Source organism: Aquila chrysaetos, chromosome 3, assembly GCF_900496995.4.
Source record: "Aquila chrysaetos chrysaetos chromosome 3, bAquChr1.4, whole genome shotgun sequence".
In the NCBI taxonomy this organism is placed as follows: domain Eukaryota; kingdom Metazoa; phylum Chordata; class Aves; order Accipitriformes; family Accipitridae; genus Aquila; species Aquila chrysaetos.
Window position 1 is genome coordinate 57,486,940 of NC_044006.1, and position 22,638 is coordinate 57,509,577.

General features: G+C 37.0%; 1 protein-coding gene across 1 annotated transcript in view; it reads left to right on the plus strand.

Annotated features, from left to right (window-relative positions):
• Positions 1 to 22,638, plus strand: part of MALRD1 (MAM and LDL receptor class A domain containing 1) — a 296,114-nt gene that overhangs the window by 205,060 nt on the left and 68,416 nt on the right. Inside the window, exons 32-33 of the mRNA XM_041122748.1 lie at positions 6,201 to 6,358; positions 15,506 to 15,707. Coding sequence (XP_040978682.1) covers positions 6,201 to 6,358; positions 15,506 to 15,707 — 360 coding nt within the window. The remainder of the gene's footprint in view (positions 1 to 6,200; positions 6,359 to 15,505; positions 15,708 to 22,638) is intronic.

The following is a 22,638-nucleotide window of genomic DNA, read 5'->3' on the forward strand; positions in this document are numbered from 1 at the left end:
CCAGTCTCTATTTGATAAGTGCTTAGCTCTCCTTTCCAGAAGCTTGAATGGTTAGAAACACTATTTTGATTTCTATCTAATCAGCAAGTATAGTTAGTATTCAATGTAGAAGCATCACGATCTCTACTCTTTTTCTCTTGAATTTGTAAGCAGCATGATCTCTGGGTTTTGACTCTTTTTTGGTGATTTACATTTCCAAAATGAACAGAGACATCTTATCAGCGGGTGGTTGTAACCCTTTCTGTCCTACTCATTTATCCTCCCTTTTCCTTTAGAGAATTCTGCACCTGCTGCAGGAGCTGCTCACCTGATCATGATGGAACTGCTTATCTGCCACACATCACAGTTTTTCATTTTAGAGGAAGCAGACATCCATACTAGTTTGTGTTGCTATTGCAGGCTGTAAATGTGGAAGTTCATTCCTCTTGGAAAGGGACAGAACAGACAGGTAGAGGTACAAACTTTTGCAGCTGTCCCAGGCAAGCTGTTCCTTGCAAATCAGTAGTCTGACTTGCTTTCTTGCTGTTCCTTTGATGTAGTGTAATGACAAAACAACCAGTAGCCCTTGGCTCTTCAAGGAGATTTTGTGTGCTTTTCTATTTCAGTTTCTCTCATTTAATTGGTTCTTCTTTCCTTCTGTTAAATTACCCAGCAATTGTAAGAAAAACAAAGTTAATAAAAAGCAAAGGAAAAGGAAAACAAAATTAGAGCAAATGTGTTTGCAAAATTACCCAGATTTGTAATTTACTTGTAAATTAACTGGGCAAGAAATATTCACATTAGCTATAAAGAAATCACTTGTCAGAATTGCCAACAGCCTAGATGCTGACAACCTGTAATGTCCAGAAGTATCTATCAGCCCATTCCCAACTGAAATCCAATTCCTTCTTGTTCCAAACTCATTTCCTCTAGTTACTAAGTATATAAATTCATCGTACAGAGCATGCATGCCATTATAGCAATATAATGAAGTCTGTGATATTATACCAACTTTGTATTAAGAGTATTGGCACAACTTTGTGTGGAGGAATCTCATATTTCTTTAAATATGTCTTATGTTCCTTCATGTAACACAACTTAAAATGACATTACAGATTTCAGATGGATAGAAATGTTAAACTGAAAAAATTTTGCATCAGTTTAACAAATTTAACTTATTGCGTTGGTACAGTCTCTGGGAGAAGATAAACCCTGTAATTTGAAAACAAAGACTTTTAGTGATAAACAACAACTATGTTTCACCTGTTTAACATTCTGCAATCTGACCAGTGTGTAGCTCATGCAGGTCTCAAATTCAAAAATATTCCTTTCCATACATTTCCTTCTCAAATCATTCTTTCTTGCTCAAAAACAGGACACTTTCAACTCTTTGCCACTGCATCTGTGAGCTATTTAAATATTCAGAGGATGTAGCTGATTAAGCGCAGAACATTTCAACCTCAAAAACTTCAGCCAAATGCAAAATCAAACTTGTTTAACTTTTGCTATATATCGTATATCATTTTGGCATATATCTTATATCATGTACCAAGGAGTCGGGCACCTTGGTCTTCCAGTTTGCTGGTCAGTATTCAGCTATATGTGACCATTGTATTTATGAAGTATATAGTATATCTGTGTCATTATAATATTTAAAATAGTATTTTCTCTCCTGACAAAATGTATGTGTTTCTTGAAAAAGCTTGAGGCATAACATGATACCCAGATAAGCTCACTGAAAACATCATCTCAAACAAGATTGCTTCAAAGACCGTGAGAGAAACTAAGAACATTTCCTTGATAGCCATTTACAAATAGCCCAAATTCTGGATTTCCTTTGGCTGAGATCCATACTGAATAATTCTCATTCTGAAAAAATTATTATCTGCAGGTCTGTAAGAATGGCGTGTTGAACAGCAGTTTGAAAGCCCATTACATAGCTTCATTTTATGAGTGAAAGGCCTAAAATTGCAATCAATTTTAGGTAGAAATAACTGCAGCTCACTTCAGACAGGAAATAATTTTTTATAGTTTCACCTCAGTCCAAGTGGGTCTGACTCTTGAAATAACAGGGCAATGAACAGCTTTCTGGTTTTGTTTTCTTAAAATCTGTATTTGCCACCTTACTAATAAGAAGTGCTAGGTTGTATCTCATATTGATCTTACAATATGCTGAAAAAAACCTTCTTATTTTTGTTCTAACACAATTTTTTTTTAGTGATGGAAAAATTGTAGGAGAAGGAAATCATTTGCCTTCTAGATCTTACAATGAGGCTGGCAGCTAGGGGGCTTTCATCAGTCTGCCAGAAAATTTAGAGATCATGCCTTAGCATATGATGCTTATACTATTTTTATGATTTGTCAATATAGGGAAGAGCTAAATTTTAAAAATTAAGTTGAGTCTATCACTATCCAGTTTGTCTTACAAATATTTCTTTCCTTTCCAGGATCGCAATTAGTTCATTCAGTATTTTTTCTGTGCATCTGCCTCAACACCATCACAATTGCTAATCTCCTTACAATCGTATCTTCTTAAAAGTTACATCCCACACACATGTATAAATCATGTACCTTATTCTTCACAAATCTGCATTCTTGAATTATTTTACTTTAATGAAGAATGAGATTTGAGAAACTGTAAATTGCAAAACATGTGAAACTACACACTTAGATTCAGCTGCAGAATACATGAGTTCATCTATGAGGGGTGGGTATACTGAGTGGGTATGAAGGCCCCAAGTTTATTTTTAAGGATTTGAGAAATTATTGCCATAAGAAAGAAAAGATGGTATAGTGCAGATGCACAATTTACACAAGTTCACCCACAGGTTAATTCAAAAACTCCTTTCACAGGAATAGCCATCTTCTTTACAAAATGTTCATTAAAATTTCTCTAATAATACAAAGCAAAAAACTGTCCTAATTGACAGGGAATAAATTTTTTCAGATATATCACTTGTTAATCAGCTGTTTACAGAGAGGCTTAGAAGAGCTTATATGGGGCTGGCTGGACTACTATTATGATTCTGATCATGTTTTATATGTCTTGTGTCCCTTAAAAGAAAAGTTAGGATACATTCCTTAGATTAAAATTTCTGAACTTTTTTCTCCTGAGAAGACTAAGCATGACCTTCAACAGTGTCAACAGAAAAAAAAAAAAAAAAAGAAGTTTCTCTTAGCAGAATAACTGAGGTATTTTAAAAGTTTGAAAATAGAGTTTTGAGAGAGCTTACTTTAAAAGTTCTTGCAGAAACAAAGCTTAGTGAGCAGCCTTACTAATTCTGACTACCTTACCAATGCATTCCATCATTTCATTCATTTATGTAAGTAAAGAACAGATAGGACTAATCGGCTGACTTTCTGAATACTATTAACACTGTGATTGGGGATAGTAATGTTTGGACTTCATATGCAGAAGCTCCTACTTGGTGACTTCTGCAAGAACTGGAGATTTGGTATAGTGGAGAGGTACTACAGTTCAGAATATACTGCTTTGCCCATTTTACAGACAGGGACTGAAGGTATGTTTGCATATACACTGTCTTCCTAGTTTATATTTGTATTTCATGGTGTCCTTGAGATCGGCTTCCCAGATGACCCAAAGGTGTGGTATGTGTGCCCTCTGCAGAGGACAGCACACAAGCACACCAAGCCACGGCTCTACATTAACTCTGCAATACAGGTAGGACACTCATGCCTCTCATGAGCTGGAATGCCCCTTCCACAGAGTAATGCAAGGATGCTAACCAGGAGGTCTGTCTTTCTGCATTTTGGAGTACAGACTGTCTGTATGGCCATGACTAGAGCATATCCCACCACAGGAGAACCGTCTGAAGGGAATAGTTTGATTACAGTGCGCTCTGTGCCCCTTAGCTTAGATAAAAAACATATGTCTACCCTCCTGTTTTGACAGCAAAGTTGTTTGGTCTGTAAAACTACATTAAAAAGCCTTACCAGGCTGCCCAGACCTGCTCTCTGAGCTCAGAGCTTCAGCAGCCACTTGCAGTGGCTGTTGCCAGGTGGTGTGGGTGAAGATGACTTTGCATTTCATCCATTGATGCCTACTCTAACACTGTCGCAGCTACCCTCTACTTGACCCTCACCAAATAGCAGCATCCAGATGTGTCCAGCCAGCTGCACCCCTGTTTTGGCTCTGGCTGAGATGGACTTAATTCTCCCCATAGCAGCCCTCGTAGTGCTGTGCTCTGTACTGGTAGCTAGAAAGGTGTTGATAACACACCAGTGTTCTGCCTACTGCTGAGCAGTGCTCGCACAGCATCAAGGCTGTCTCGTCAACATTTCCCCCCGCCTCACCAGCAGGCTGGGGGTGGGCAAGATCTTGGGAGGGGACAAAGCCAGGACAGCTGACCCAAACTGACCAAAGGGATATTCCATACCATGACGTCTGCTCAGCAGTAAAAGCTAACTAAAGGGAGGAGGAAGTGGGGGGCATTTGTTATTTACGTTTGTCTTCTGGAGCAACTGCGATGCATACTGAAGCCCTGCTTCCCAGGAAGTGGCCAGACGTTGCCTGCTGATGGGAACTAGAGAATAAAATCTTTTGGTTTCCTTTGCTTCTGCGCACCACCTTTGCTTTCGCTTTATTAAACTGTCCTTATCTCGATCCACGAGCCTTTCGTTACATTTTCTCTCCCCTGTCCAGTTGAGGAGGGGAATGATAGAGTGGCTTTGCTGGGCACCTGGCACCCAGCCAGGGTCAACCCACCACAATCCCTCTTAAGCAGGTCTTAACACTACCCTCAGCCTACCAGGAATAAAAACTCAAGCCACAGTTACAAATGCAGACAGCAATTAACTTACCTTAGATAAAATATGCTACCTGGATCTTGACACACCTTCCCAGCCCCTCCCAACCCCAGTCTAGCTTGATGAAAGTCTCAGGCACTCTGAAGCCTTCTCCTTGTAAAGGACTGCAAAGTTAAGCTAAAGCTTTGGGTTTGAGCCTGATTATGGTCTTGAGTTAGAAGGGGATTCTTTTGGTTTGGTTTGGGTTTGGGTTTGGGTTTGGTTTTTTTCCCCCCCCCGAAGAAGCCCCTTTGAGATAGTTAACCATCTATTTTGGCTGCAGCTAAGGCATCACTTCCATGCTAGATTAGAGAGAGTGCACTGTGCTTTACCTGCTGCCATAGCATCCTGCCAGTGAAGTTACAGAGAGACCAAATCTGGAAAGATGTCAGAATCCCATTCCCAATGAAAACTGAAGAAAACACTAGAACGCAAAGACAAAATCTTGATCTGGTTATAATGAAGGGGAATTCAGTCTTTTACATCAGGAGCAAGAACTGAGCCATGGGGTTGAATCCTTCTTTGGAGTAGTTCAACTACTCCAAAACAACTAGTAATGCAGCTCTGATCTTCAGGTGTTGGTTCTTTTGGATTTAGGAGGAAGTTGTCTGCTAAGTTCTTCTGTGTATTGCTGCTCAGGACAGCCCCAGCAGGTGCCCTCCTCTTTGTGAAAAATCTCTCCTCTTCACCACAGAAGGTTCTGTCATACTATTCTCTCCATGCAGGACCAAACCTTGCTTTTACCATAGCAGATGCAATTGAAGTGATGACAAGGAAGGAGCCACAGCTAGTTAATAAAAAAGAAACCAAGTCAGCAGCTTAATTTGTATTCAACCACTTGCTTTTGGTGGTGTGTGTTCATTTTAGGTGATAGGCCTCTTTTTGGGGTGTGAGAGGGCAGCATCTTTTTCTGCTTTGAATTCACTTTAATGCTACCTTGTGGTTCTTCAGTAGCAGCTGAATAATAGGAAATGTGGATATCTTGGCCCACTAACAAGCCTCAGGTCTTCAATGCATTCCCTACTGTCATGCTGCATTGACAGGGAATTTTCCTGGGTAAGAGCTATCAGCAAATGTGCTCCTGACTCCTGCAATGTCAACCTTCAGACTGATCCTTAGAATCTGTGAATGAGTGTTTGTGTTTGCAACATATTTTAAATTTGTTATTCAAATATGAATCAAGTATTTACACAAGGATAAAAAAGACAGAGTGAGCTCTGAGGAAGGTTATATTAATATTGTATGTAAAAAACAGAAGTACACAAAATATTAACAGGGAAGATATCTGTACAACCAAGGTAGGGTATACATGTATGTGGTAAAAGACACCAGTATCTGTGTGTGTAAAAATGTTTATGCTCTGAAGCATAAAGTAGTATTGAAAAACTATAAATGTTTCTTATCTTTTTATTAAGGTAAAGGACAGCATTTTTTGTATGTAAACTTATCTGCCCAGAAGGAAGGAAACAGAGCAAGGATAATTACCACCAAACTATTCCCAGCGAGCCTTGGGGTCTGTAGGGTTCGGTTCTGGTTCTGGATGTTTGCTTCTAGGCAAGCAGGAGTCTTAAAGGTAAGAGAAAAAGCACTTCTATTATATCATGACATAGCAATATTTGCTTTAGTAATATTTGCATTTCAGTGTCTAGAATGAGCAAAATCTCAGAGCTTGTATTAACAGTACTTCATTACAACTTCACTGCAGTTACACCTATATACAAATTTTGTGCCGATGATCAAGTGACAATTCTGTTTTAGTTTTAATTCCACTTGAACTCTTTTTGCTACCTATGTAAGAATTAACATTAAATGTTTGACTACCATACTACATACCAAACCTACCAAACATCACCATAGTTCTCTGCACAATTCATTCTTTACCATAAAATAGAGGCACTTTCCTATGTTAAGGAGAAAAACAGGATGTGGTTTAAAGTAAAAATTTTAAACATATTAATGTAACCATGTATGAAGGGTGTTTGATTAACATAACTGGAAATAAAACATTTAACCATATTAATAATTATAGCTCAAGCTTCCATGAAAATGTCTTCTTGCTGTTCCTCAAGCATCCTTAATGGACACACTTTTAGTTGTTAAGTACCCTAGTAAAAGTCAAAGCAATGACATGAACCTTTGGCAAACAATTCGTTTCCTGTGGCTCACTGAATAAATATGTTACATAGTGCCTTCTTTAGAGGTCTGGGCAATACTCCTATCTGTGGCAGTTTGTTAAATTTTGAAAATACATGTTATGTCACTTTTACTATGTGTGACAATATAAAAATTTGCATATACTATCAAACTCCTGAAATAATTTAGTCTATCTTAAAAGTGAGCAAGAATACTTTTGTGGTCTTGGACCCGGAATAAAGTCAGGAATGTTGGACCACTGTTTAAGTATTTATTCTCTTTGGTCTGGTTCTCCACTGTAAAGGACAATTAGCACAATTCCATGGGATTATAGTGCAATTCAGACTGGAAGGGCCTCAGGAGGTCTCTAGTTCAACTTCCTGCTCCAAGCACAGTCAACTACAAGGTCACACTAGGTAGCTCAGGAATTTACCCAGTCTTGAAAACTTCTATAAATAGAGACTACTCGAACTCTCTGGGTAACCTCTGCCACTGCTCGACTGTCCAGCATGAAAAAGCTTCTCCTTGTATCCAGCCAAAGAATAATGTTACCTTTCATTCCACCTTTTGTCTACCTTTAAGTAATTTTTTTCAGGATGGGGTTTGCATCTCAATTTTATCTCTAGCACCTAGTTCAGGGATACTCCGAGTATTGCTATAAACTTAATTAATAGTAACAAAAAAAAAAGCTGTATTATGTGAAGTTCGTATAAGCGGCAGATACTTCTGCTTTTCAAACAGATTTTAAATGTTTCAGATTACGTTATTTTAACATTTCTTTCTATCTAGTGAATAAAAATGCTCAAAATGTATTCTTCCCAAAGATACTTCAGTTATTTAAGATGAATTTTTAAGAAGTGTTTATATTGCAATTTTGTAATTTTATTAATTGATTACAGCTTTTAAAATACTCTGCCATGTCTTCAAGTCCATTCTTTCCAGTTTACATTATTCATCCTTCCATGTACACAGTTTGCACATTAAGATTAAGAAAACAAAACAGTAGGTAAAGGTCGAGGGCAACTCCAGACTAAATTGAAATAAAAAGCAAACAGCAATTGCTTTTTGGATCTGTTGGTAACTGAAATACTGTGAGATTATCTATGATTACCTATTTGTTTAAATTCAACTATCCTGGATGTTACAGCATGCAAGAGTACAGACAAGATTTTTTGAAGGAGCTTCTGAAGTTTTTCAAGCATCACAGAACACTTTAACATTAGTGAATAAGTAGATGTGTGTGGCCTATGTGTGAGATAGTAGGCAAGCCAAACAGCGTCTGCTTCTTAATTTATTATTTTGCATTTCAAACAGACTAGTTTAATTAAGTCTCATTACCTTCAATTTCATAAATAGATCCATAAAGGATTGTCTTACACCCACATACAAATAAGGTTCCCTGTTTATGGCTTTGCAACATGTACTCTTTATGTAGAAACATATAACAATATTCATAACAGACTGAAGTACTCAGCAAGGAATTATCATCCTATCACAGGCCCAATCTACCCTTATGGACATTTTGGTTTTTTCTATCAAACTAATAATGTATTTCAGCATCAACTGTTGCTGATATTAAATCAAGAATATAAATGAACCGTAACCATTTAAGTGAAAAAAAAGTCTAAAAGAACAAGAAAGAAAAACAAAACCAGCAGCCCAAAACTTCAAAAGCAACAGCTCAGTGAAGATTTTGTTCAGGTTGCACTGGAGGTGAAAAAAGTCAACGTGTAATGGGAAGTCTGAATAATGTGTTACAATACAGTAACATCAGTACAAAAGCTGATGTTATAGCTGTTATCTGAAATACAGCTATCCGGTCAAGTCTGAATTAAAAAATAAAAGGAGTGCAGATATAGAACATACTGAGATATGTGATTAAAACAACATACAGGGAATCTGTAAAAAAGAAAGATAAAAATGAAGGATGTATTGGTATAGGAAGTAGATGTGGTAGAACTACCCAAAATAATGTGAAGTTATGGGAATAATCCTGTTTTAACCCAGAAAAGGAACTAGTCACTGAGAACAGAGAAAAAGGAATTAAAAGTGCTTCTCTTCTGTATTCACAATGCACATTTCAATTGCACAATTCTGTTGTCATAAACTCTGTAATTTGTTCATAGGGAAACCAAAAGCATATATTATTATTATTATCTTTAAAAAGGACACAATGTTTACAGCAATTCTTGCATTAACATAGAACAGATGCTATTTGAAAGAGATCTGAACACTTAGGCTTCAGGACATATGTCAACTATTATCCAACAGGAGAAAAAAGTTTCTTCATAATGATTAAGTATAAAACCACTAGCTTTCCCTCGGTATATATGGTAACAGCCTTTGAGAGGTGAGTTTTTCAGCACTAAATACATGACTGTTCTAATATACCAATTAATATGCTCCAAACAAGAATAGCTCTTAATATAAACAATTTTTACTGCGTTATGCTGCATATGTAAGTTAAAAACATGCATTTCTCTTCACATTTTTATGACATTTAGTTGCATTTAATGAAACAGGAAAAAAGTTTTAGCAAGAAAGGGAGGTGATTTTCACATCTGTTTCATTCCAATGGGGATCCTATTGTCATCTGTCAGACAGAAAACATTCAGCTTTCATTAAGCTTCAGCATTCTGTGTCTGTCCATTTACTTCAGGAGTTTGTCATACAATTGAGAATTAAAACCAAAATTAATTCCCTATGTGATAGTATAACTCTAATATATCAATTTTTTCTGCCTTGGTATTTGTTGATAAAAACAAAACTGAGGTATAGTAAATTTTGGTATAGGGCAGGTCAATTCTACTAAAAATGACTAAGTTTTTTATTATTGCAAACTCGTGTTTAAAGAAATAAAGAGAGAAGAGGTAGATAACTGTCGCGAATGAGTGGTTTGGACCGCTTAAAGAATCACAATCAAAGGTATTAGCAAAAGTGATTTAACAGGAGTCTATAAAAGCACGACTTCACAAAGTTCTATGGCAAGGTTCACGCTATTACTTAATCCATGGATGAAGCATAAAAAGGAAAATCAAGTTAGAATCAAACTAGAATGATTTATACAGAGACCAAAAATGCAAAAGAGTAAGGGAGAAACATACAAAGGAAAATTGAGTTAGAATTTCTTTTTCATGATTTGCACAGAGATTGGAGACGCAGAAAGGTAGGAGAGACCCTCCCATTGAGTCATGAAGTTCAGAGAAGACCCCCTTGCTTTCTAAACTCCTGATGGATCTTAGGTGCAGCTGGATCCACTCCTAGTCCCAGACTTGGTCAACACTTTATGTCTGGAAAGATTATATGTGTGTATCAGCAGTCTGAGGTGCATTCACAGTTTAAAGTGAATCACAAGATTTAGCAGTACTTAATCTTTGACTAAGTTAACATTTTACAAAGTGATTAAGTAGAATTTACTACAGTCACAACAGTGACTTAATTATAGATTCAAAAAAGCAATATTTATACTATACTTGCTATCAGATACCTGGGTCAATTCACATACACATGCACACAGACACTACAATAGATAAACATATAAACAGGTATACCTGTTAAAAATTCCTCTTGAGTTCAGTGAAATATTCATGTCAAATAACTCAGCATTTCTGGATGGGTGGAGGGTTGCGCCTCAAGGAGTGAAGGGTATCAGCCCAGGTCCCATCGTCAGCTTTCAGCGATGGTCCTCCAATTTTCGCAAACTAGAGAGTTTGTGAGCTCCGAGAGATGTCCCAGTCAGAGGGAGATGCTGGTCACAGCCCGCTGCGGGCCAGGAGAGCTCAGAGGGCCTCACTTGGGACCACTGTTTATAGGTTCACAAGATGATTGACTTTCGTCAGTGTAATTCCATTCTGGCCATAATTCCTGTCAGGCAACCACAAAGGTGAGACATGATCCAAGCAGCAGGAGTCTCAGGTACGGTTCCAGGCGACAGGCATTTCAGGTGCAGTTAGGGGATGCCTAATTGTCCTGACTCACTGGACCATTGCCAGGATAAGAAAGTACCAGGCTGTCCCAACTCTCTGTGCAAGGACACAATGTTGGCTGGTCCTGACATTGTGATGTGGCCCGGGGGGGTTGCACCACCACAATCCACCCCATGACTAAAGTCAATCTATCTTTATCTCACAGAGTGGCAGTGTGGTGGCTTCTTGCCTCTGTGCCTATAAACAGATTGATGCCATATTCCAGCTGTAATTTGAGGGAAATTTTTGGTTGGTCTACTTAATTATTAATGTTTTGTTAGATGTGGTTAAGCAGCGTTGTAGATGCGGGGAGGGTTTTGTAACAGTGACACTCCTCTAGCTATACTCTAACATATAGAACAATATTCAACAACAAGCATAATGTAACAAGAACTAGTAGAATTACTGTGGGATGTACTATTCCATGTAAAGTCCCTGTTGTGGTCAATGACCATCCGAATAAGGTATCCTACTGCACCACCACAATAACTTCTTAAAGTGCTTCTCTATTGTGACAGTGAATTGTGATACAATTTTGCTAATCTGATTTGTGGGCTTCAGAGAAACAATTTCGGTCTGCCTCTGGTGTAGCTTCAGTCCAAGGAAGATGTGCAATGATGACTGCCAAGGAACGTGAAGAGTTCAAAGGCATGATCTAAAGGATGTAGAGCAGAAAACATAGTATCATTATTCACTGGAGTCAATGGGAAGTTTCCTCAGCTCACACAAGTCTCTGGTGCCTAGTGAAGTGAAAACACAGGTTGTCTTTCACAAGATTTTCCTGCTTCCTTGATTCCTGGTGATTAAAGACTGTATGTTGGGAATGGTGGGAGAATGCACCTCTTGCTATGCACCCATTAGATCTGCATTGGCTTCCTGGTTATTAGTCAGTTCAGATGGAGCATAGTACCTTCCAGCATGCCAACTGCTAGAGTCAGGCAAGATCAGGAAGATAATATGCTATCTTGAAAAGTCAGCATGAGGGTACAGGATAGCCACATGACTTGTAACTGCTGATGACTAAGTAGAAAATAACAGTTTATATTTCGTGACCTTCAAAAGTACATGCACTTTCCCCATCCCCAAAATGAAATAGAAGCTGAAAAAAGAACTCTGAAGTTTCTAACACAGGACATGCTGTGGAGAATTAGAACTGAGTCATGATTTTAAGGCAGGGAAATGGGATTTGCTAAAGAATGCTGTTCACATATGGACTACAAATGAACCAGCTGGCAAAGGCACCTTGGAGAAAGACCAAAAAGCAAGTATAAAAGCTTCACTCACGCATTCGTCTCATGCAGATTATCATGCTAAATTCTTCTTAAAACCGCCATGGAGTATGTATTGGTTATCTTCACTCCTGAGCTTTTCACTCTGCAGTGAATGAAGTGATAGCTCTATTTCTGTTGATTCCTATTGTTTGTGATTCCAGTTGTGTGTGCAATCTAGAGACCGTGTCAGCACAGAATGAGGAACAGACAGATATAGTGACTAGTTAGTACAATGCATGCTTGTTACTTTTAAATTAAAATTATGGGATTTAGCACACAACTAGATCAGTATTAGCTGGAACACAATCTCCCCAGACTGATAGATACAGAGTTGTTTAATGGGACTTTGCTACAGGGTTTTTTTTCGTTATATGCCATATAGTGGGGTTCATCTTGCTAGCTTTTTCCTCTTTCACATGTTAAATTGTTTCCACTACCAAGCTAGCTTGTACGCAATTCATAGGATGCTGTGTAGGGAGGTGTAGTCTCTGGAGGCACTAAGAATCACACAGCTGTAGCTTTCCAGGGCTCTAGGGAGCTCATATCCATGAGAATTTTCTCTACCTTTCATGTGCTGTATATGTTTACACAGGCCAGCAAAAATCTTGTATGTGTTAAACTTACTTCCTGATCTAGAAGATGCTTCAAACTCTCAGTGACATGGATAACCTCTGTGAAGAATACAGTATTACATCTTATAATTGTTTCTTGACTTTCTGTGGGCACAATCTCTGAGAAAATAAGATCTGTATCCCCAGCTAAAGGAACAGACTGCCTGGGCTTCCCATTTTTCTGAACTCCATTGTAATCTAATTTGATTTAGCATGTATTTTAAAATACGTATTATGCTTTTAGAAATTTCAGCTAAAATTTTTTGAAGATACATAGGAACACAGACCTTTTCCTGGCATAGTTATGGACTGATAAAGACTTAGAGAAGTGAAGTAGAAGTATTCAGGAGTACTTTGGTAGGAAATAGGATTGAACAATTTCCCCAGGAGTGTACATGAGAAATGGAGCAGACCGGGGAGCTCACCTGAGATTTCCTATAGACCAGTGTAGGGACTTACACTAAATGCTATCAGTTTCCACAGGTTACCTATGTGCTTATTATGAGAAACCATACAACAGGTTTAAACTCGAGTCAAACCTAACTGAGGACACAGCCACACAAATTAACACAACATATTAACTAATCCATAGCAATTACATATCTGCATGCCCTTACTCTATGGTAAATATGAGTTAAATCTTAAAGAAAAGAAAGACAAGGCATATAAAATTACCTTACATCTATGAGAACAGAAGCTGATGTCATCAAAATGTTGCACTTTAGACCCAGTTTGACTTGCTGCCACCCCAGACCCATCAGACAGTATACATACAGCAGGTTTCATGATGGATTTATTGTTTGTACTGAGCTTGAGCTGCAGGGTTGATCTGTATGTACACAGAATGACTCCATGCTCCACCTGAGACCAGGCTCAGTACGGACATGATGCAATTTCTCTGTATGTAGACAGAACTGCTGAAGCAGGCAGCATGCTTTGAAATTTTTACTGTGAAAAACTTCTCCTACCAACCTGCCAAAAAGAATGGAAAAAAACATCCAATTTTAAACAATGGGCCAGTCTTTAACTGTCCTGTTAAAAGAGACTCTGGTATTGCCTTCAAATGTTTTTGATTTTTCCTCCTTCCCCAACACTTATTTGTGCAGCTGTGAGACTTTGCAATGAGATATATAGAAAGCTATATTATCTCAATATTAACCTTCAAAAAGTGGAAAATACCACTGCATGATACAGTAATAGCTAAAACCACACTAACACTATTATGTGCTGTAAAACTGTAGATCAGCAAGATTGTTGTATTTCATGATTGGTAAAATAATGAATGGTTCCACTGACACATAGAGGTGGTGTAACATAGTCCTAACCTCACATGTAGAGTTAGTCTAATTAAGGGTTTCAACTTATTAAGGCCTTAGAGCCTGATAATGTGATTACACACGGTTTTTCATTTTTTTTAATGGGCTGAAGCAGCTATTTCTTCTCAACACCTGTCCTTTTAGCCCTGCAAGATGCATGCTTTTAAGGAGACATTGCTGTTACTCAGTCCTGTAAATAAATATCAGGCTTGACAAAATTAGGTCCTGATTTTGATTATTGTATGTCAGTCTTCTTGATCTTCCTCTCCTCCAAAAATTAAATAACTTGCAAGAGTGCTCAGGCATCAGAGATATTTTAATCAATACACCAGCTTCCATAAAGTATGTGGTTCACAGTGCCATTTTTAGCTTATTTGTCCCACTAGGTTGGCTGTGAGAGTCAAAGGTACGCAGTTATATACGTCATTAGTATGGGTTTGAGTTTAGAACTTTCTTGGGTCTCAGGTTTTGTGTTCCATCATTAAACTGGGGCACTCAAGTGGGAATATGAATCCATGAGTCACTGGAAAATTAGTCTAAAGGCTTAAGAGATGGATGTTATTGAAAGTGATGAGGAGAGGATAATGATGAAAATATTCAGTCTCTTAAAGAAATAGTTATCATCTGGAATGTCTAGAATATGCCAGAAAATGATAGAATATGCTTAATTTCATTACTGGAGTTCTTTTTCATTATTTCTGACCTGTTTTAGATTGTATAGGTATTCTGGACCTGAGTGGGAGAGCAACTACCCGGGTAAAACACTGAATTTCCTGTGCTTGGCATTAATTCATCAGTTGTTGGTTAATTGTGATTTCATTCATTGGTATTCTTATTTCTTTCACTATTTGATGATTTTACTTATTTTTATTTATGGTTTTGCTAAATATGCTTGGGCAAATTTACCATGACTGCTTGAAATACCATATTATAAATTGCTTGTACCAGACAACAGACTTAAATCCCTAGATGCTGAACCTTTTATTTATATTTCTGAAAACTTCACCCAGTCTATTAACTATAAGGAGAGCACCTTTTAGAGATGAAAGGGTAGCTCAAGATCCTTCTCAGTCTTTTCGTCAATGTTTAGATGAATTTGGGGTTAGGTCTGTACTCATTAGCTTCTGTATGTCAGGCCGAGACTGTCTGTAGTTTTTCCAGTTAGTGATTGTGTTAGCAGTTCTTTTTATTTTATTTTGTTTTCATAGTAGCTTTTATTTGCAGCTGAACTAGAATTAACAAAAGTATTCAGAAACATTTGGTCACCACCAATAAGCTGTGGGTTGGAACCATATCTAAGAGGGCCAGTACTACCCAGGCAGGTAGCTACACTGCTGGGTTTGGGCTATGTTACTCTAGCTAGCTGCACTCCTCTCTTGCTTAACGCTGTTTCAGTTACATCTCTGGGGCTTCATTGTCAACAGGTATACACAGCTGGAGATCATGGAATGGATATTCTTTTCTGGTCTTCCAGTAGAAATGAAGAAAACAAATGGATGTATGCCAATGTAGTCCTCTCCAGCAACAGCCCTTTCAGAGTCGCCTTCGAAGCTGAAGTGGGGTGGAATGAACCCACAGAATTTGCTCTTGATGATATTTCTTTCACCCCAGAATGCATTGCTGGAGGTACGCTGTTACACATATATATACAATACATGTTTTCTTTTCAGAAGGCAGAGGAAAATTGTGGCATTTCATATTTGAATGTATATCACAGTTACAAATTCTGCAATTTTCTCTTTTTAAATTATTGCAATACTGCTATGCTTTTACTTCATTCCCAAAAATGTAGAAAATAAATGGGCGCAGTAGAATCATGCAAAGAAGCATGTGTTTTTCAAGGGAAAGAAAAACACTTTAAGGAAAGAAAGATCAAATTTATCATATATGAGCCTCATGGCAAATTTTTGACTAGCGCATTTTTCCCTAAAGGAAAGGAGCCATTATACCTATCAGAGGGACTCCTATCTGTTTGTTGGCTGAGTGCAGCATCTGAATAAAGATATTTGCCCATGGATTATGGAAGACAGTTTTTTGTTATAATTAGCAGTTGAACATACAAGTAATTATAGTAACTCAGAATATTACTGTCATTGAGGCCTGTTAGTGTGTCTATGAACCATACCTGAGAGAGATCTACCATCACTGAACTCTATTGGTTTTCTCCTGCATGAAAACAGTCAGAGAAGACCTTAGTTTGGGATGGAAGAGTTTTATGAGTATCAAAGTTGTTCATAATTATTTAAAAAAGAAAATGGTTAGTTCTTTTGTCTTTGCTCTTTTCATGAAATATCTCAGCAGTATAGCAAATTTACCTCACTGCCAGGCACTTTGAGAATTTACAATCTCACTTCTGCTACACAAATCACTTGAAATGTGTAAAAAAAAAAAAAAAAAAAGAGTTAAATTCTAACACCTTATAATGCCATGTTTATTCTGTGAGAAAGGCAGTGGTTTACTCTGCAAACAAAATATAGCATATGATACAGTATCAGAAGAAAAAATATGTGCAAATACAGATTCTGATGGGACTATTGGCCATTCCTTATTTTGAAGTGTCAAGAGGGGAAGAAAACCAAAGTAACAGAAAACTTTTTGTGTAGATCTTCATTCATCAGGAACAACTAGGAATGATTATGGTTAAATGCCAATACGAATGTTATAAAAAAGTTCTTGAATAACATTTCTTTCTATTTATACGTCTCTTATTGTTCAGATAGGATAGCCTATGTATGAGTTAGTTGTCATACTGTCCAAGAAACTTTTTTTTTTAATTGTGATGACTAAGCAGCTCCTTGGAGAATTAACCACATGTTGATTAAGGCTTAAAGTGAAAAAATATGCTCATGCAAGGTGGCATTTGCTCAATCTCAAGCTGAACAAAAGTTTTGTGTATTTTCTCTGAATAATACCACCAATAGGCTCAGGCAAATCTATTTTTTAATGTTCTTCAATAAGCTGCAGACTACATACATAAACAGGTGCTTGTTCTACCCTTATTATGTTAATTACCTTTGTTAACCATACCTTAAGAATTACTTAGGCTGTTTCATGCAGAATGTACCATAATAGAAAAGGAAATTTTCAAATTATATATTTTAAGTACCTGTAATTAACTGGAAGACCTAGGTCTATATTCCAATAATGTACATAAATCAATTTTCTAATTTTAATGGAACATATACTTTGGTAATTTGTTATGAACAAGCATTAATTGAGAGAAAGGAAAAAATCTTCCATGGAAAATGTATGTTAAGGTATCCTGAAATAATCATAACTATAGAAATAAGGTAATTTTTATGGAGCAACATTTTCTAAGCACCTTATTTTTCTCCAGAAATTTTGCAGTTTTAGAATATTCCAAAGTATCTAACTTGTATCACACTCTGTCTGTCTTACAAATGTGGTATATCATAAGGAAAACCTTAAGAAAATTTATTAGAGTTATATTGGTTACTTACGGTTTGTAGGATAAGTCAAAAGCTCATACCTTATCTACATGCAACCACCTAAAAATAAATCAGACAGTCTTACTTGGTCATCTAGGCTCTTTGCCCAGCTGCAGAAGAGGCAGACATCTTCAGGTGTTAACTTACTTCTTTCTATGGTAAGCTGGCAATCAGCCTGGCATTAGTTCTTAGAAGCTGCAATACTTACAAGATGGAAATAGTAGTTTATCTTGCTCTATTCTGTATTATATCATTATTATCTCATCTGAAAAACAGACTTTTCCTTGGACAGTTGACATGTTTAACTTAAATGCAGGATGCTTGCCTTTGTATTCACTTGTATGCTCCAGACAATTTCTATGTATTTTTAATGGTGATTTCTAGAGGTATAAGAAGGATCTGTACCTGAATTCTTTATGAAATATTGTTCTTTATAAGTCTATTCTTTATGCTGTTGCAAGAGTGGCATAAATTATATTACCCTAAAAGCAGCCTAGGCAAATCTTCTGGTATGGCCAATAATGGATACCCAAGGAAATGTATTAGAATGAAAGCAGAACATAATAAATTCTGCGTTCCCCCAGTCTTTCGCAAACTGTATTAATTTAGTTCAGAGACTTTCTGAAGCTCATTCTTTCTGATGGCTTTCAGCTGATTTTTCTTCTATGAATTAGCCAGTTCTTTCAGAATATACACAAACTTTCAGTTATTATTATTATTCCAAATATTATTGGAAAATCATTTATAATTTAGTGGTTATTGGAAAAACATCAATTGGCAAACCTTGGTTGCAGGAGGTCTTTTTCATGTGTTTTAATTCCTGACACGTTGCATCCCTCTCCCATGCTCTGCTGTAGATCATCTTCTACTCATTTAAATCCATTACTTGGAATTAGAGTATAGAGTGTTCTATCCTTACCACTATTTTTCTTTATACCTCCATTCATAACCTTTAGCTTGCATTAAATGTGCCATCCTAGATCCATCCTTCTCAATCCTGATGCTTCCACAGTTCCACATTCTACTGATCCACCTCTGTTCCTCACTTAATTGGGCATCCAATTCAGGCATCTTATTTTTACATTCTTCACACTTTTTTTTGCCTCCACCAACCACTCCACAGTTGTATGTGCACCCTGGTAATTCTGCCAGTTTCTTCTATCATACATCTCCCTCCCCCCATTTTACAGTCAGTCTTACTGTTGTCCCAGGTGAGTATTTCTCAAAAAGAAAAAAAAAAAATTGTCTAATGGAAGGCAGTCTCCTAATGAGTTTGTGACTTAATACATAATCTCCTTTCCAGACAAAAAAAATTATATCTAGATGCTGTTACTTAAGACTACTGACTTTCTGGGTTTTTTTGTGGTTTTATACTATCCTGGGAAGAGTCCTATCCTAGTAATCTTTGCTGGCCAGGTAGGCCAAATCTGTGCTTGTGAAGAGGCAAGAGAACTACACAAAATCTGTATAATAAAATAAACCACAGCACTTTAGGAGGAAGAACCTATCTCTGACTTTTTAATATGGTTCCTGACAAAGAGCAGCTACTATGCAGGAGGTGCTATTTTTTACTAGTAATTGTTGCTGAGTAACCTCTTAAAAATTCAGATGGTAAAATTTGAAGATACTACCTTCAAATAGTATAAAATCACTGCCCTGTAGATATTTGAGCAAGAACATTTTCCTTTAACAGAAATGGTGGGAAAGTTTACCTACTCCACTGTCAGTCCTGCTTTGATTTTTGTTCATCATGTTTATTCAAAGACATAGCTCAAAGAAAAGTGTATTACCTGCAGTACAGGTTTTATGTAATGTTCTGCATTTCTGAAGATAGCTTTGCTGCTGCAGATGTTTTTCCTCTCTCTGTATTATTATTTTTCAGCTTGTCTTTAATTACTTTGGGTTTCCTGAGGCAACATGTTCTAAATAGAAGAAATCACAGTTTAGCTGGTTAGGAGCTCTAAGCAATAAAACATTACCGGCAGCTCTAATTCAGCTGTGGGTTTTATTTGTTTATAAGGAGTCAGCCCTCATTAGCCATGGGATTTTCTACAGATCCAAGAATATTTCTGAACATTTAAACAAAGTGTGGTCAAGCTAGTCCCTAGCCTACCGCGGAAGTAACTTCTAGCTGATCCCAATGCATAGAGAGCTGTAGTGCCAGATGTCAGTGGCACAGAATCTAGTTTAGTTCAGAATTAACTGCTAAATGAGATGTACTCTTACCACTTTTCAAGGTCTATTATTTTCTGCTGATAAAGGTGCATGAAGATTTTATATTACAGGAATTAGTGCATCTTAGGGACCAAAGAATTTAGTTGTTACTCAGTTCTAAACAACTTTAAACTTCTAAGTACTATCTTGAATTTTTTAAAAATTACTTTATTTTTATTTAATATCTTAATTTTTAAAAATAAAAGTTAAAACCCATTTCCATTTCTAGTTTCAAATGGACTAAGAGTATCGAAATATTGAATCAGATTTTGTATTCACTAATACCTTTCTCATAGTATTTTCCAGTTCAGCTGAAATAAGAGGCATCAGTAATTCTTAAAATTTCTTCTTCTACTTAATTTAATTCCTAGCATTAATCCAAAGACACCTAACATCCAAAATTTATTCTGTTTATGTAAATCAGAATATTATGTTTCGTCACTCACTCATTACTGGAGAAATAAACTCGATGGACAAAGTGTGTAATTTAAATAGTGAGGTATTAGATACATAGTGCTTTTATGTATTGGGAGAGTATTCTCAAGAAACAAATAAATAGTAAATATATTTTGTGACCTCTTCCAGAGATCACCCAAGCAAAATATTTGTGCTTGTGGAGATCTTCTGCTGGAAGAAGGTAAATCTCAGTGCGAAGTCAGCACTGACTGCTGCTCCAGCCCTTTCATGCAATGAAGTTACCTGCTGGCCCCTGTCTAGCAACAGCTCTTTGTGAACTCATACTTCTAAATAGTACTACTTTAAGTAATTGCTTTATGTTTTAGTTTATTCAAAAACAACAGTGTTGACACTTTAAGATGAATATTTGGGCTGCAACTTGGGTATAAACAGGAGTGCAAACATCATGTAGTGCTCTAGGCTCTAGAGTGTTTGAGAAACCAGTATATGCTTTTCCACCATCAGTCATGCCTTCTGTGTTTATCACCAGTTCAGTATTAACATTGCTTAGTGAAGTAATTAATAATTCAAAGAAAATAAATCCAAATGTCCTTCTGTGTCTTCTCTTCTACTCTACCTTTCTGTACCATTCTGTATTTTTTTCATTTCTTTTTTTAATCTGTTTGCTTTCATAGTTTACTTCCCACAGCTGCTCAGTGCTATCTGAAGTATTTTCCTTCTTTTCTTCTATTTTGTGAACTACTTTTTATCATCCTTCATAATTTTATTTTAAAGCATTTTCTAATTCTGTGCTTCTATTTTTCATCCATTCCTTTCTTTACAAAGCATTTTAAAAAAAAAAGTCTTTTTAGCCTATCAACACATGAGAAAGGACTGCCACTGTTACAAATTTTCCCCCAGACCCCATTGCAGCTTCACTTTCACCTGGAAGATTTGTCTGCAGTAGAAAATATCATTATGCAAGGATACATTGGAGATAAAAGGGCAACTCAAATAGGCACAGACAGGACATGTTGTCTCTAATGCTGTGTCATCTGATCATGGTGGAATTGCACAAAACCCAATGCTATTTCCCAGACTGCTGTGGGTTATTTTTTTTCTAATGTTGTGATAGTTCTTGACTTCACTGCACAGGTTACCAACAAAAGGATCAGATTTGCCATTTAGGTACTGAAGTACAGTAGAACTTTCAGTGGTTGTTGATGGCTTCCACTTAGGTGAAAAGTTTGCTTTGACATGCCATAACTCATCCAAGACTTCCCATTGCTCTGTAGCAAAACACAAACTAGACTAGTTTTTAAATAATCCGTACATTGAACAAGCTTACACTTGTCGTGAAGAAACAAATAAAAGAAGCAAATCAGAATCTGTGAATTACAAGACTGGATTTGGCTCTACATTCAAGCTCAAGCCACCTAGTATTTTAAAGGTTTTTTTAAAAGTGTGCACGAAGACTTCCCACTACCCTAATACCTAATATCCTCCAGAAAATGAATCTTCGATTTCTTTGAGCCATTGTAAGTGAGTCATGAGAGACAGCCAGATCCATCCCTATAGATCATCTTTCCTAACTTTCTAGTAAAGCTGATATTGCAAAGAAGTTCTGGGACAAAGGAAACTGATTCGCTCTTCTGTTTGGTGGGTAGGATTTCTCCGAGACTCCTCCATGTTGCAGTTTCAGATCTCAGCAGATGTATGCCTGACAGACCCAATGCTGAAGTTCCTTCAGAGCAAAACAATTTCCATTGACCTCCAAATAACATCAGAATTAGGCCTTGTCTAATATCAGTATGCAATATCACACCAAAAAGGTATGATAGGTGCAGGTTCAGGCACCAAGCTGAGAAGGAGGGTGTCCCAAAGGGCCAGAACTATAGACCATTCTCTGTTCAAGGTGGAAGGAAATAAACTTTAACACTGACATCTTCTGATACAAACTCTCTCAGATGAGTATTTATAATTAAAACATAGCAGAATGAAGATAATTTCTAAGACTTTTTCACTGAAGTAACTTAGTAAAAGAATAGTGAGTATAAAGACTGTTTCCATATAGCATAGATAGCATAAAGAAAGAAAGAGTAAAAAAAAAAATCTATATGGATAATGAGCTAATGGTCACTGCTCAAGGTTTTCAAAATCAACCATTAGTCTGAGCTACTATAATTTTAGGTGTTATGTGGTATCTTGAAGGTATCTAATTTTCAGAAAACAGTGAGTAGCCATTCTTCAGAAGTCAATCCTCTTGTGATTTTGGCTCAGAAACCACAGAGCAAAGGTACTTATGCCTGGAAATGCTAATTTCATAAAATCTTGACTAGTTATTATTTATTTGTTTCCCATAACAGACATTGAGGACTTTTTCTCCCTATTTTATCTCTGCTTCATGGAAAACACTCTTTGAATCCTGATTATCTATAAACCTTCCCTGCTCTTCCTGCCTCAGACTTCCATTTGCTTCACAACAGGATCTGTGTGTT